The 15,058-nt window shown below is 38.1% G+C and overlaps 1 protein-coding gene and 1 long non-coding RNA gene across 3 annotated transcripts in view; one reads left to right on the top strand and one right to left on the bottom strand.

Annotated features, from left to right (window-relative positions):
• uggt2 (UDP-glucose glycoprotein glucosyltransferase 2) overlaps nucleotides 1-15,058 on the top strand; it is an 87,852-nt gene that overhangs the window by 61,918 nt on the left and 10,876 nt on the right. Inside the window, exons 31-33 of one of the 2 annotated variants that reach the window (XM_034186305.1) lie at nucleotides 591-675; nucleotides 875-957; nucleotides 1,274-1,297. In XM_034186305.1, the coding sequence (XP_034042196.1) occupies nucleotides 591-675; nucleotides 875-957; nucleotides 1,274-1,297 (192 nt within the window). The remainder of the gene's footprint in view (nucleotides 1-590; nucleotides 676-874; nucleotides 958-1,273; nucleotides 1,298-15,058) is intronic. The other variant, XM_034186306.1, reaches the window with a different exon arrangement.
• Nucleotides 1,318-14,766, bottom strand: LOC117524506. The gene is made up of 3 exons (XR_004564784.1): nucleotides 14,585-14,766; nucleotides 7,418-7,420; nucleotides 1,318-1,329 (listed from the first exon to the last, which is right to left on the bottom strand). It is a non-coding gene; the product is annotated as an uncharacterized LOC117524506 (long non-coding RNA).

Below are 15,058 nucleotides of genomic sequence, written 5' to 3'. Positions count from 1 at the left end.
TTTGCCAAATTTCATGTAAAAATAAGTGGAAGCTCAAGCAAAAAAAAAAAATTAAGAATTTTTATATCTAAAATGTTGTAAATGGAGTGTTCTGGAGACTGTATCTTGTTGTTCGTTGGTTTTGAGTTATTGCCAGAAATAACATTTCTAAATCCAAATTATGATCAACAGATTTAGTGGGTTGTTCTATTTTAATTTCCTCAGTTTAAATAAAATTATTTAACGGGGGGGGGGTAAAAACCCTTCAAAAAATCTAGACTTTGTGGTAGAGGAAATTTATAAAATTTTGCAATATTACTTTTAAAATTGTACTACATTTAACTGTCAATCCAGTTTTAATTTATTTGTTTAGTGCGGAATCACAACGCAGGTTATTTCAAGGTACTTCACAAGGGCAAAGTCCACTAATAGTGGACCCAGGTGAGTTGGGTGACCATCTGTTCTGGCTGCCACAACAAATTGAAAACGGTCAACATAAAAAATACAGTCTACAAGAAATTTGTCGCACAAAACTACTAGTGCAACTAACAGCAATAACACTTCTGACAGGCCTACAGATTGTTAGACTAAATATTTTTTTTATGTTTTAGGCATGACGGAACCGATTCCCCTTCAGATTCTGGCGACGTCATTGTTGTCCTCAACAGTTTTCACAGTAAGATCATCAAAGTCAGAGTGAGTTCATTGTTGTTGTTATTAGTGTCATTATTGTCAGATACTGTGTGTCGGACATTGTTCAGCTTGGGCTAGAATGTTGTTTGGTGGTTTCCTGTAATGAGCATTACATTCACAGGTGACAAATTGAGAAAGCTGTAAGCGTCCACACTGAAACTGGTCAGAAAATCAATGCCTTGTTCCTGCTTTCTCATTATAGGTTCAGAAGAAAGCAGACAAGATCAATGAAGATCTTTTAAGTGAAACCAGTGAAAGCAAAGGCATATGGGACTCTATATCAAGGTTTGTAAGCTGTTCTCATATATTATGGGGTTTATATGTGGTTGGTATTAGCAAGTTAAAAAAAAGAAGCTGCTAGACAGTCACAGCTGTTAGCTCATTGATCAGTGCCTATCTGTTGTCAATTACACATCAGGAGAATGCATTCATCCCCTGGATCCAGACTGCAATACTATGCTGTAAGATCTAGTCTCGCAAAAAATATGTGCTTCTGTAGGTATGTGTGTTTGTGTGTGTGTGTACGTGAGTGCGCGCATTTGTGTGTTTTGCCCAACACGTTCTGTGTGATCCCCTCTCAATTAATGCTTGCTGTGTGAAGTGTTTGGAGCACTTTTGAGAAAAGGTAGGCAGTTGTTGCTGAATATCATTTGGCATCTAAAACATCTTAAACATACTCGCTAAGCATGCACTGCTTATTTTTGAGTTAACCTTTTTTTCATGTTTTTTTTTTTAATGAATAAGAGTTGCATTTGATATATTATTTCTTGAAACACAGTGTAAACTGCTATTTTGTTTGCTGATTTAAACACAGCCACTGGTCACAAAAATAAACTATACAGTATGTACATATTTATAGACCTATAGGTATTCATACTTTGGTCGCATAGAATACTGTACATGTATATTATATACATACATCCATACATATACAATAGTTGAGGCATAAATTGATACTCAAGGTATCCCGATGTTTTATGATATGAGAACTGATCTTCAAAGTCTAGAATTTATATAATTCAAATTTAATTGCTTGTAGAAGAAGTGGAAATAATATTGTGCTGCTTAAGGGTAATGTATTTGGAGCCGTAATCTGAGTATTCTGTGATCTAAACTCCATTTCAAACAGACACAGAAAGGGGGGAAAAAATGATAATGGTGGACTGTGAGAAATTTCCACAGATATCAAGTTTAGCATGGAATATGTATTTTTAAGACATGGCAGCCAAAGCGTGCAAAAATCAAGTATTATGGGTGAATAGTTAATTTTATGTAAAATGATTGAGATTAACTCTCCCTCCAATTTGCACATCAAGCATGGAAAAATCTTTTATCAAGATAGCAAGAAGAGTTTGTCTGCCTGAAGAGCTGTACCGGACACTGTTATAGCAGTTAAACAGACATTGCAATTTCAATTTATTAATTTATGTAGCGCCAAATCATGACAGTCGCCCCAAGGCGCTTCACATAATTCACACCAACAATAATCTAAGATCAAAATTAAAAGCAAGAAAAGCACAGTAAAAAGATAAAACACAGTAGAATAAAAAGAAATTACAAAGCAAACACAAACAGATTAAAAAATTAATAAGACAGTCTAAAAAAGTGGGTCTTCAGTCTTGATTTAAAAATCTCCACCGTGTCAGACTGCCGAATAACAGCAGGTAGATCGTTCCAAAGAGCCGGACCACGGTAGGAGAAGGCTCTATACCCCACAGACTTGTTCATCCTCGGAACACACAGAAGCCCTGCGCCCTGCGAACGCAAAGGCCTCGCAGGTACGTAGGGCTTAACCAAGTCCGCCAGGTAGGAAGGTGTCAGTCCATGAACAATTTTATAAACCAACAATAAAACTTTAAAATCCGATCTGGCAGAAACCGGTAGCCAATGAAGGGATGCCAGAATGGGAGTAATGTGGTCAAACCTTCTACTTTGTGTCAAAAGTCTGCTAGCAGCATTCTGTACCAACTGAAGTCCTCGAATGCTAGACTGCGGTAGGCCAGAAAATAAAGCATTACAATAATCCAATCTAGAAGAGACAAACGCATGAATCAGAGTCTCAGCATCAGCCATAGACAGGATGGGGCGAATCTTTGCTATATTTCTCAGATGAAAGAAAACAGTCCTCGTAATGTCCCTAATGTGGAGGTCAAAGGACAACGTAGGATCAAAGATTACCCCAAGGTTCCTCACTTTGTCAGTATGATGTATAACACATGAACCTAAGCTAAGCACCAGCTGATCAAATTGATGCCGATGTCTTGCTGGACCAAGAACCATCATTTCAGTCTTATCAGAGTTCAAAAGTAGAAAGTTGCCCATTTCTATTGCAGGCAAAAAAATAATAATTTTACCAGTCTTTATGCAGTCAAGTTTCCTGTTGTGAAAGATGCATTGGCATGAATCTGTGTACTTCAAAAAGTATTTATTTACATACCAAATATGCAGCACAGTTCTCCACAGAAGTGGGGCAGAGGACTCAAAAATATGACGGGCATTGTTTTTGTAAATATGACTAATTATACAGTCTCTAGAAGGCTTCCCTATGGTCTAGTTTTATGAAAAATAATCAAAATCACAACATATTGTAATATCAAATTGCTGTACTTGTAGATGCACATTTCTTAGAAGTGCAGTATGTATCAAATCAGGAGATAAGTGCATTGTCCCTGCCCTAATATACAGCTACAAGGTTTACTCAGAGAATATAAATCCACTGGATAGTGGAAGTACTGCACCAATTGAGAGAGGACACTCAAAATTCTGACTTTTATCCCTACCATATCTTTGTGATGTCATAAAATGAAAATGCTTAAAAAAAATCTGAAAGTTGAGACAGATTTGCTCAACATTTGCACAATTCTTCATTGGCCCACAAAATTTATCATCATTGATAAAGCACTTGAATTTTTTTTTTACATCCACAGACAAGACGGGCAACAACTTAAACCCCACCCTCCTCTGTTTGTTTTGGTTGAGATAATAAACTGTCAACCTCTTTTGTATTATTTTAATTTTGTTTTCTTTTAAATGTCTCCTGTTGTGTGGGTGAAATGTCAGAAAGGTTTTCCTGACTTTTTTCCTTTTAACTTGTATTTCTGGCTTGCTCGAACTGTCATGCTAACATGATTGACAAATTATACACAATGTTAATAGGTCTTAGATTTTATGTTATGGGATGGGCTGTCTTTGAGAATGCTTAATACGGGCTGAGATGTCAAGTTCAATTATGGATGTCAGTTTTTAAAAAGAAAAATGTGACCATATTCTAGTCACTATAATTTAAACTACAGATGGTGTTAAAGTGCTTTTGTATTTTTAAGTGAAAGTTTGCAGAGAATTTAACTAGGGTACAGTATAAAATGAGGACAATCTCTGAGTGCAGACCTTTTAGCCACTTTCAATCAGTTTTCTGCTTCTGAAGAGCAGTCCTTATGTCAAGATATACTTTGTATGATGCAAACACATACTTCTGCCCATCACGTCCAGATGACTCATCAGAGCCACTTTCCCTTTTTTTATTGGAGAATGGACAATATTGGTAAAGGGATTGTTCTCTTTTTGATTTCAAGATTTGTCATAAGGATTAGTAAATGAAGTAAGTCTGCTGAAAATTAGGAAAATCAAACATCTGTTAAAGAATAATAAAAACACAAACCCTAGAATGCTGAATGGACAAACGCACTCTTTTGAAAGATTTTCAAACAAAATTTATCAATGACTCCTGGATATGAGATGATCTCTTGATGCCACTGTGATGGAGTTTTTCTAAAGGCTGGGAGGTGAGAGCAAAGTTTGGTTGTTAATTAATATGTGTTCAACATACAGCGCATCAGAGCCTCAGAACGTAACTCCTGAACACATTGCTAAAATGCACCCGGGACTGTCGGTGGTCCAGCAGCTTGTAGATGCTGTCACTCCTTTTTTAGAGGTTAGTGACAGGATTCGCTCTCCAGCTACTGTCAAAATGCCTCACTAAGCTTGACACTGGAAAGGATGTATTGTGTTACTTGTGAGACTAATTCTGCTGCGACCTTCCATGAGAGGAAGGCACACATTTGGATTGTCTTACATTGAAAAGAAGAAACCATTGGAGTGCACCAAGGGCCCTGTCTGGAGAATAGTGAATATTGCAGTACTGAGAGGTCATCCACTGCTCAGCAGTGCCCATGTCCAAACTTGAGCCAGTTCCTGGAACATCATAATGTTCCAGTAACAGTGACAATCTTCTTCTGCTGTTGTGAGACCTTGTAAAGCTTAGTACTGCGGTGGAAATGCCCTCTTGAGATTTGCAGACCTGAAAGTGGCTAGATCTTTGTGGGTGGATCTGCCTACTTTTGGCTTAGTTGCTCCTAAAGCTAATGTATCGAGGGAGCTCCTTCCAGTGGTGACAGATCTCACCCCTGTCAACAAGCACATTATGAGGCTAACACATACGTGAGGTGGAAATATACTTGCTTTTAAACCATGCTTTTACGTAGACAACCAGCTGCATCATGAACATGAACTACGTGTGTTACTAGAAGATTCCAACAGATGGCACACCAGAGTATTCTGAAAGGTATCAAAATTCCACATTGTTTTCAGAGTTGTAAAATTTTACTGATCTCTTGCCAGCTGTTGCGACAAGCATATTTTCCACTAAGGCTGGGTGATATGACCTAAAATTCATCAATTGAATCCCTTCACTGTAATGGTATATATCACGACATAAATGTAAGTGTAAAAATTATAATGGAAGTGTTTCTGAATGGGTTATATAGTCCCTTGGCAAAGCTAAATTGATTAATAAAAACAAAAAAAACAAAAACAGATATAATGTAATTTTGCTAACATTTATTGTGCAGATCTTAAAACTCAAAACTCTATGGTGCAAAATAGTGCAAATGAACAAAAACACCATTTTATAACTTAGAATGCAAATATAAATTGTAAATTTCAAAAACATGAACAAATGTAGCAAAAATAAAAAAACAGATACAACTATCTGCATTAAAATGCAGGCAATGCTTCAGGTGCTTTTTTTATACAACTATGTAAATGCAATAAGATGGCACACAAATTCTATTTGTGCAACTCAGAAAAACAATTCCTATCCAAAACAAGACCTCTCTGACTGGTGTTGGACATGTAATTTTGGACATTGGAATGACCCCGCACTTTGTCATTCTTGCTTCTATCCAGCTGGAGGCAGTGTTCATACTTTTGTCTGCCTGTCATGGCATTTTGTCCAGAAAGTCCATGGAGACGTTTGGTTTAAGTTGTGCATTTCCACCAGTGATAAAGGAGAAGGTGTGTTTTTTTTTTTTTTTTCTGTACTTCTCCTGCCCCAAGATGGAGATGAATGAAGAAATGAGACTTTTTTGCTGTGGCTTTCTGCAACTATGTGCACCAAATATGACCATAAAATTCACTATTAAACATTGCGGAAATTACACTATGTAACACAATTTTTGTTCCTGGCTTCTAAGTGTTATATTTCAACTGCTTATGTCTAAAGTCTATGGAAAAATGACTACATTCAGCACAAACTTTGATATTTTTTTAACGTTCTAGAAAGTTCTAAAAGTTTCTTGAAATTTCTAGATAATTCTGGAAACTTCTAGAAAATTCTGGACAGTTCTAGCAGTTAAAGAATATTCTAGAAGACTACTCAGTAGTAGTGAAGGCGAATCGAGACTATTCTTGAAAACAGACAAATTTCAAAATATCATTGTCCTGATCACAGAAGCAAAGTTTCTGTGGAATAACAGCTATTTTCTATTTATTTAAGGCATAACAGGTTAGGAAAACACTGTGTACCCAGGAACAAAACAAAAATAAAAATTTGTTACATAGTGTTATTAATAATTCACGTTTAAGTAGGCTTATTAACAGAATTTTAAAAACTTTGTATAGAGCTTGAAGTGCGCACCGTTGTTTTCTAACCAGCTCCTCCTGCTCAGTGGTCTCTGTGCTTGCATCAACAACCTTTATCGCGATTGGTCGGTGGAGTCCAAATCTCTACCACAGGTCAAATTTATATCATTTATACAGTCTACTGAACATATTGTGCACCCCTATTTTCCACTGAGCAACGGTAATGACTCATCATATCAATGAGGGTAATTGCGGACTTGGTCAAACAACTTGTCTTCAAAACTTTCTACCAGTGTTTGTTGATGCTAATCATCATTAAGTTCAACACAACCAAGCCACTAAACTGATGCGCAGAATACGAGGCAACCATCATGTATACACAGATATGTAGTTAAAAGCAAGTATATTTCCACCCTTACACACTCTTTGTATGTCCTGTCTATCGTCTCAGTCTATACTCGGTGAGTGATATCTTGGTGAGGGAAACTTTTTTCCCAGCTTCACTCAGTGATTGACAGCTGCCCAAGAGATCAAACCACTGGCCACAGGCACTGAGCGGACTAGTTACAAGGACTGTATCAGTTGCCAGATTCCTGTGGATCTGGGCTTTTATCAGGTGGGGATGGACCAGTTGTCTGTCTCGGTGGTTGCCAAGCAACAATCTAAGGCAGTGCTTTTTTTAAGGGTATAGTTGAGAAACTGCACTTCTGCTGGAAGGTGTGAAAGACTCACATTAATACAGATGGAGACCTTTATAAGGGTGACTAGTAGGAGGAGTTGTGTGCGTGAACGTTACTGTTTTGATCCATAATTTTTTGTTTGCTGTATGCATATCGTTCTTTTGATCTGCTTGGTAATGCAAGCACAAGTAGAGCTCTAACTAGACTATCTAAAGCTTATCTGTCCCCACTGTAATCCAAGAGTCCTATCCTGAAGACGTGCTTAGTCATGGCACACAGTCGGTATCTTGAGACCCCACAGCGATGTGGTGACGCCCCACAAACCAATTTGCTCAACTAGAGCACATTGTTTTGTGAACCAGATGACGAACAACTGTTAGCATCTTGGCCCAGCATTGAGTTTGTATAATGTGGATGCTCCTGGGTGGATAGTCACACTTTAATGTGTGTTTGTGTTAGTTTTAGAGGACACAGAGGGACGACTCGTGCACACACAGACACATAGACACATGCACACAAACAGCGTCTCCCTCTTTTCATGCTGCCTTGGGGGCTGAAGCTGTGCTTGTGACTGAGTGGGGGAGAGGCAGTCCTCCCCTCACCAGCATGCTAACAGACAAGGACACACAGTTTCACTGCAGACATGTCTGTCCTCCAGCAGCAGTGCTGATTTCTGTCTGCCAAATTTGCGTTGCTTGATGAACCACTGCTCTTTCATAGCGGTTGGGGTATGTTTTTAGAAGTGCATTGCTGTGTGTCCTTCAGATTGTGCCATTGTGTGAGTTTATTCAGCACATAATTAAAATACATGAATTATAAATGAACTTCTAAATACCATGTGATGTGCTGCAAAAAGAAAAAAGTATACAGGCTTATTTGTGGCCACTAAATACAAACACTTGCAGGTATCCATATCGAATAATGCCTGAAGTAGATAAAGCTTTAAAAAGCATATTAAATTTGTAAGATTTTTATTAAATTTTTATTTATTTATTTTATTTTAAAAAATTTGAAAACATTAGAAAAAACGTTTCTTTACCATTCATTTTTATCATTGAAGATCAAAAGTCTGGGTGTGGGACAAGCACAAAATGGCAATATTTGCATATAATGATGCTGAAAAAAGGTGAAAAAGTCATCATAGACTACTAGAACAAATTTCTTAACACACTTTCATTGTAAAGATAACTATAAAAGTGTGAAATTTCCCCTTTTTTCTGTTTTCATACAATATGATCAAAGGACATAATAAGTGCCCGTAGTCACCCATGAACAATCTCAGTCAGTGAGGTGAGTTACAGTAAATATGAATTTACGTTTTTGAAGACATGCGTGTACAGTAGACTGACTTCTACTTGCCCACAATAAACTACAGTAAGCATAAATCTGTTTTAGTGGATAAATGGACTAAATATAATAGTAAATCTGAACAGTTTTGAAATGGCAAAGAATTGAAGTCACGTAGCACTGGTTCATTATTTCCTAAGCCACAGTGAGTTTTCTTTGCTTTGCCAGTTTGCTGTTTTGGTGGCTCCCAGTGCACCACAGTTGTTGGAAAGGTGCAGTGGAATTGTCACTAGCAATCCATCAGTGCTGTGTAATGTTTGTGCCAAGATTGTTCGTTTTTGTGCCATGTGCCCCCAGTCTGTTTGAATCAGATAAACAGCACGGCACACATAGAATATGTGTACAGAGCTGTTTTTGTAGTTTTGATTTTTAGAGGTCCAGCATCTTCTTTTCTGTTCATCTTTTGCTTGCTTGCTTGGTTACATTTTTTTTTCTCCCCATCTGCATATATAGTAACGTAAATGCCACTCTGGCAGAACCATTTATGTACATTAATTCACATATATGCAATTTATTCTTGCAAAACAGAAGGTATGTAGTACGTGAGTGAACGTGGTGTGCGTGTGTGACCCACATCCGCCCTTCCCGATCAGCCTACATCATCCTACTCAAAGCCAACCGACAACTTCTATCAGGAAGGGCCGACTACCAAAACAACACAAGGACAGACAAGAACGAAAGACAAGGGGCGAAGGCAATAACTGTGAAGTGATGAGAAGTGAGACACCAAGGAGACGGGGCCCCAACCATACAACATACCAGGACAAACAACCACACATGAACAAACAGTGACAGCAACAGTCTGTTGTCTAATTAGTGAGCATCCATACCTTAATCTAGGACACCAGAGTCCCCTTGAGAGCACCCAAAACCGAATTGTGGTGACGTCCACAAACACATAACCATCCACGCATAGAGACCCAGATCACAGCTAAATATCCAATCACTACTGTGGCTGGTGTGTTGGGCCAAGACAAAGGTACAGATCCTTACCATATGACGTGAACCACTCTGGCGCGTCAGAAGCCATACGGCCGGGCACGTGCAACGATGGAAATGGGTCCAGGATGCAGGGCCCCAGGAGAAAAAGGGCAGCAGAAGGGCATAGGGGCCACCAGAGCCACTGGGGCAGCACGATGAACCACCAGGTGAATGGCCCGGTGGCACTGGAACGCACCTCCCCCATGAAGGCGCAGAAAGTAACCCCATACCCAAGGGAAGCGCATAGAGTGCCGGCATGGGCCCACAAAGGGGGGGGGTGGCAGAACCACACCACCATTTTATTACTAAGTGTGTTACTAATTTTGAGTACTTTTGGGGCTTTCATCATCATTTTTACCTGAGGCCATCAAAATATGGCCATCGGGTGTTGCAAAGGTTTTGCATCCGTTTGTCTGTCTGTGCTCAGCATAACTTGAGTCCTATTACCGCCAGGGTCTTCAAATTCATAGGGAGCATTCTTGGCACACAGACCTTGGACAAGTTCAAAGATGACTAACCTTGACCTGTTTTAAGAGGTCAAAAGGTCTCATTCTGTTTCCTATCATACAAAGCTGTGTTTTTTGTTTTATTAGGAGGGGGGCATGTGGGGGTGACAGCCATTCAGAGTAGAGTGGCACCATGTTGTCACTGACTGATCTCTCTCTGGCTGCTAATTCAACATGGTGAAACCCACTCCCAAACCACTGCATTTCTGTGTAACTATAACACGTTTCTCAAGTATTATGTAAAAGCTAACGAAATATAAACACTTCTAAACCTGAAAATGCTGTTTTGTAACCCGATAACACCTCTGTAGTCATTTACAAGACATCTCTTTTTACAAGACATCTCGCAGACATCAGCGAGATGTGGTCGTTTGATCACACGTGATCAAAGGTAACTTCCGCTCTTTGCAAAAGCTCAGGTGTGCACACACGTACATCCTACTGCAAATGTTGTTTATGATTGATTAAGTTTATTCTGCAACATCAATATAAACGTACAGAGGTGAATATATCAATGATACATGGATAACAGAATAAAGCATAGATGTGTATTTCTATTGTGGTCCTTGTGAAAGCATCACTTGACAAAATAGAGGGGCTTGACTGACCATGTACAAATTGTACATAATCAATCAATCAATCAATTTTATTTATATAGCGCCAAATCACAACAAACAGTTGCCCCAAGGTGCTTTATATTGTAAGGCAAGGCCATACAATAATTACGTAAAACCCCAACGGTCAAAATGACCCCCTGTGAGCAAACCCTTGCAACAGTGGGAAGGAAAAACTCCCTTTTAACAGGAAGAAACCTCCAGCAGAACCAGGCTCAGGGAGGGGCAGTCTTCTGCTGAGACTGGTGGGGCTGAGGGAGAGAACCAGGAAAAAGACATGCTGTGGAGGGGAGCAGAGATCAATCACTAATGATTAAATGCAGAGTGGTGCATACAGAGCAAAAAGAGAAAAACACTCAGTGCATCATGGGAACCCCCCAGCAGTCTAAGTCTATAGCAGCATAACTAAGGGATGGTTCAGGGTCACCTGATCCAGCCCTAACTATAAGCTTTAGCAAAAAGGAAAGTTTTAAGTCTAATCTTAAAAGTAGAGAGGGTGTCTGTCTCCCTGATCTGAATTGGGAGCTGGTTCCAGAGGAGAGGAGCCTGAAAGTTGAAGGCTCTGCCTCCCATTCTACTCTTACAAACCCTAGGAACTACAAGTAAGCCTGCAGTCTGAGAGCGAAGCGCTCTATTGGGGTGATATGGTACTATGAGGTTCCCTAAGATAAGATGGGACCTGATTATTCAAAACCTATAAGTAAGAAGAAGAATTTTAAATTCTATTCTAGAATTAACAGGAAGCCAATGAGAGAGGCCAATATGGGTGAGATATGCTCTCTCCTTCTAGTCCCCGTTAGTACTCTAGCTGCAGCATTTTGAATTAACTGAAGGCTTTTCAGGGAACTTTTAGGACAACCTGATAATAATGAATTACAATAGTCCAGCCTAGAGGAAATAAATGCATGAATTAGTTTTTCAGCATCACTCTGAGACAAGACCTTTCTAATTTTAGAGATATTGCGTAAATGCAAAAAAGCAGTCCTACATATTTGTTTAATATGCGCATTGAATGACATATCCTGATCAAAAATGACTCCAAGATTTCTCACAGTATTACTAGAGGTTAGAGTAATGCCATCCAGAGTAAGGATCTGGTTAGACACCATGTTTCTAAGATTTGTGGGGCCAAGTACAATAACTTCAGTTTTATGAGTTTAAAAGCAGGAAATTAGAGGTCATCCATGTCTTTATGTCTGTAAGAGATAAGACAAAAGGATCTTAACAATTAATGTAAATAACAATGAATGACTGATTATATAGTTTGCACTGGCATACCAATTAAACAACAGCAAATTATAAAGAAGACAGTGCTCATATGGCCGAGGTATTTCAGTATTTCGTTATATTGCTTGTTATGGCTAATTTTATGTACTACAAAGAAGGAATGGCTGGAAATGTCTTGATGAAATGAAGATGAATATGAGTAGGGTCTTGGGCTATTTCACAAATGGAGGTCAATGTTTTCTTGTTGCTTAGTACATTTGATATTCTAACTGTAAAAACTCATGATTGGTTATTTTTGCTCATCAGTAAATCTCATCTGTAGACTCCTTGCCAAAATTACCATTGTCTGCTTTTTTCAAGTACGTAATTATGAGTGTTCAGAAATACAAATCCAAAACAACTAATTCAGTTTTAACAAAATATCCAGTTACTGAACAACAAAAAATCTTTCACATATTGAAATAAAAATATATATATCCTGGGCACAGTTATTGGCACCTGCTTGATGATTTTAAATGACTTCTTCAGCCAAAATACAAATGAAATAAAAAGACTGAAAGCATCAGAAAAGGGGCAGCTATGTCCAAGGCTACAAGGCATTGGGCAAAGACCTTGAAATCCCAGTTTCAACAGTTTGGAATGTTAACAAGAAGATTCACAGTCATAAAACTGCTACAGTGCTTCCAGGATGTGATGCCAAGAAGATATTCTGCAAAAGCACTTGATGAATGTCATTGCATATATGACAACAACAACAAAAAAAAACCCATCATGCAAGACCTCTAAGTAAGCTCCAGGCTGACGTGGAGCAATCTGGAGTGGTGGTAAGATGGCTCCATGGGCTCAGGCCATGAAGGACATGATCAGTAACTACTGAAGGAAACGATAAAGAGTTATGTTTGTAAAAACTTTCATGGACAAGCCACAACCTTTCTGGGATAATGTTTTGCTGACCAATAAAATTAAAGTGGAGCTCTTAAGTGGAGTAAAATTAATCACTTTGTTTTCGTTAACAAAGTGAAGTCCATAAGGAACCACACAAACAGTAAAACGTGGAGCTGCTTTGCTGTACAGGAGGCTGTGAATGTATCAAAGCAATAAAATCAGGAGATTACAGATTTGAGATAAAGGTCTTGGGTCTTTCACCAGGACAATGGCCCAAAGAACACATCCAGTAGCACAAAAGAATGGTTGAAAAGGAAAAGCTGAACCATTTTAAAATGACTTGCAAACCAGCCCTGACCTAAATCGTTCTGAAAACCTTTGGAAAGAGCTGGAATCTGCCGTTGCAAAAAGGATTCCTGCAAAGCTAAGGGCTTGAACACTTAGCAAAGGAAGAATGACAGAAGCTACCAGCAAACAGGTGCAAGAAACATCTAAATGGCTACGAGAAACATTTACAGGTTTATTTTTGTCAAAGGTTCTGCAACTTATTATTAGCAAAGACTGTTAGTAAATGTTCAAGCTAGATTTTATGTCTGTATTTTTAAATTCATTGTATGAAGGCTTTGTTTGTTTTGGGTGGTGTTCAATAATCAGACATTTTATTAAATAATCTGATTATGCAAAATATTTTATTTTATTGTTTTTGCAGTCATTTCTTAAGATATTTGAAATTACTGTATGTACTTCCAAACTGGGGTGTAAATAACATACTGTAGGTAATTATACACTAAGACAAATTTGTAGACAAATTTTTTTTATTTGTCATTACATGTATATCATCCAGAATTAAAGCCACTTTTATGTATGTGGTCGGGATTCAATTTCCAGGTGACTGTTAGTAAATATTGTGCAATCATCACAGGATCCCTGTAAAGTTACCACTTAAAATCCTTGTTGTTATTCCACTAGTTAATTATCAGTCAAGATAATATTTTTTTAAGTTGATGTAATAGTGACTTGCACAACATCTTTCATAAAAAAAAAAAAAAAAAAAAATGCAGCTCCAAGTGTATTACATCAAAATAAAAATTATTTTAAGCTGTTACATCTGTAATGAAATTTTAAAAAAGGGAAAACATCTGAATTAATAAAACTAAATTATCTGGATGTCATTAATAATGCAAGTAATGAAATATAAATGAATAACATCAAATCATGTGGCTGTCATTAAAAATGAAGTTTTTTTCAATATGTTTTCTGAGATTGACTCAAATATTTTTTGTAAGTTCTTTGCTATATTGATTGTATGATTGTTATGTGTCTGGACAGGGAAATTATGTCTGGCAAAAGTGACATCTTAAGTAGCAGGAGTCATTGCATTTAAATCAAAGCAACTGTGTGATGATTTCTTTTGCCTTATGCTTTTCATTGTCTCTAAATATTACTCATTTTTTCTATGTGCACTTGTTTGTAAGAGTTTACTGTATTTTAAATGTACATATTCAAGATACATTTCAAATCTGTCAATTTATAATTGCAAGTGTTCATAGCTGGTTGGTTACATTTCAAAATGGTGTGGAAACTTTAAATCATACACATAGTAGTTATTGTCTTATGGAGACTTGTAAAGATCTGCATGAGAAAAGAACAATTAGCCATGCAATAGTGACATTATAGTCACTTTGTTTGACACGTCCATACCCAAAAAGTATCCAACATTATTTTATTCCATGGAAGAAAATGTAGCACATTCAAAGTGTCATTTGGTGGAAAGGTGAAGGGGACCTTTTGGCGCACGTGTGAATTTTTTCACATCTGCAGTATATGCCAGTTGCAATCACCAAGCCAAAGAGTGCACACGTATGGATTTTAACATGATGGAATTACTTGAAGTGGGGACTTTTGATGGAGGAATTGGGCATGCAGAGAGCTCATTCAGGCTTTTCTGGCCAAACACATCACTCCTGTAATTCGTTCAGACTTCCTACTCCTCTGATATGGTTTTTTTCTGACTTTTGGGTGTTCAAAATGACTCTGAAAAAGGACTCTATTTGCATTGTGACAAGCCTTAATGGAGAATGGCACAGCCCAGCTGGACACCATTCCAAAGAAGACTTCCAGAAATGATTCCATCAATGGCAGAACTGCTGGGAGAAGTGTGTGAGAGACAGTAGGGACTGTGAAGAATCACAAGAGTTTTGTGTTTGGCCAGAAAAGACTGATCAGCTGAGTAGAATGAGCAGCTGCAGCACTTCCAGATGCAGTTACTTCTCCTCTGATGTCAGCT

This window comes from Thalassophryne amazonica, chromosome 14 (assembly GCF_902500255.1).
Source record: "Thalassophryne amazonica chromosome 14, fThaAma1.1, whole genome shotgun sequence".
NCBI lineage: Eukaryota > Metazoa > Chordata > Actinopteri > Batrachoidiformes > Batrachoididae > Thalassophryne > Thalassophryne amazonica.
Note: the sequence above shows the minus strand (reverse complement) of the source record. Positions and strands in the feature narration are given on the sequence as shown.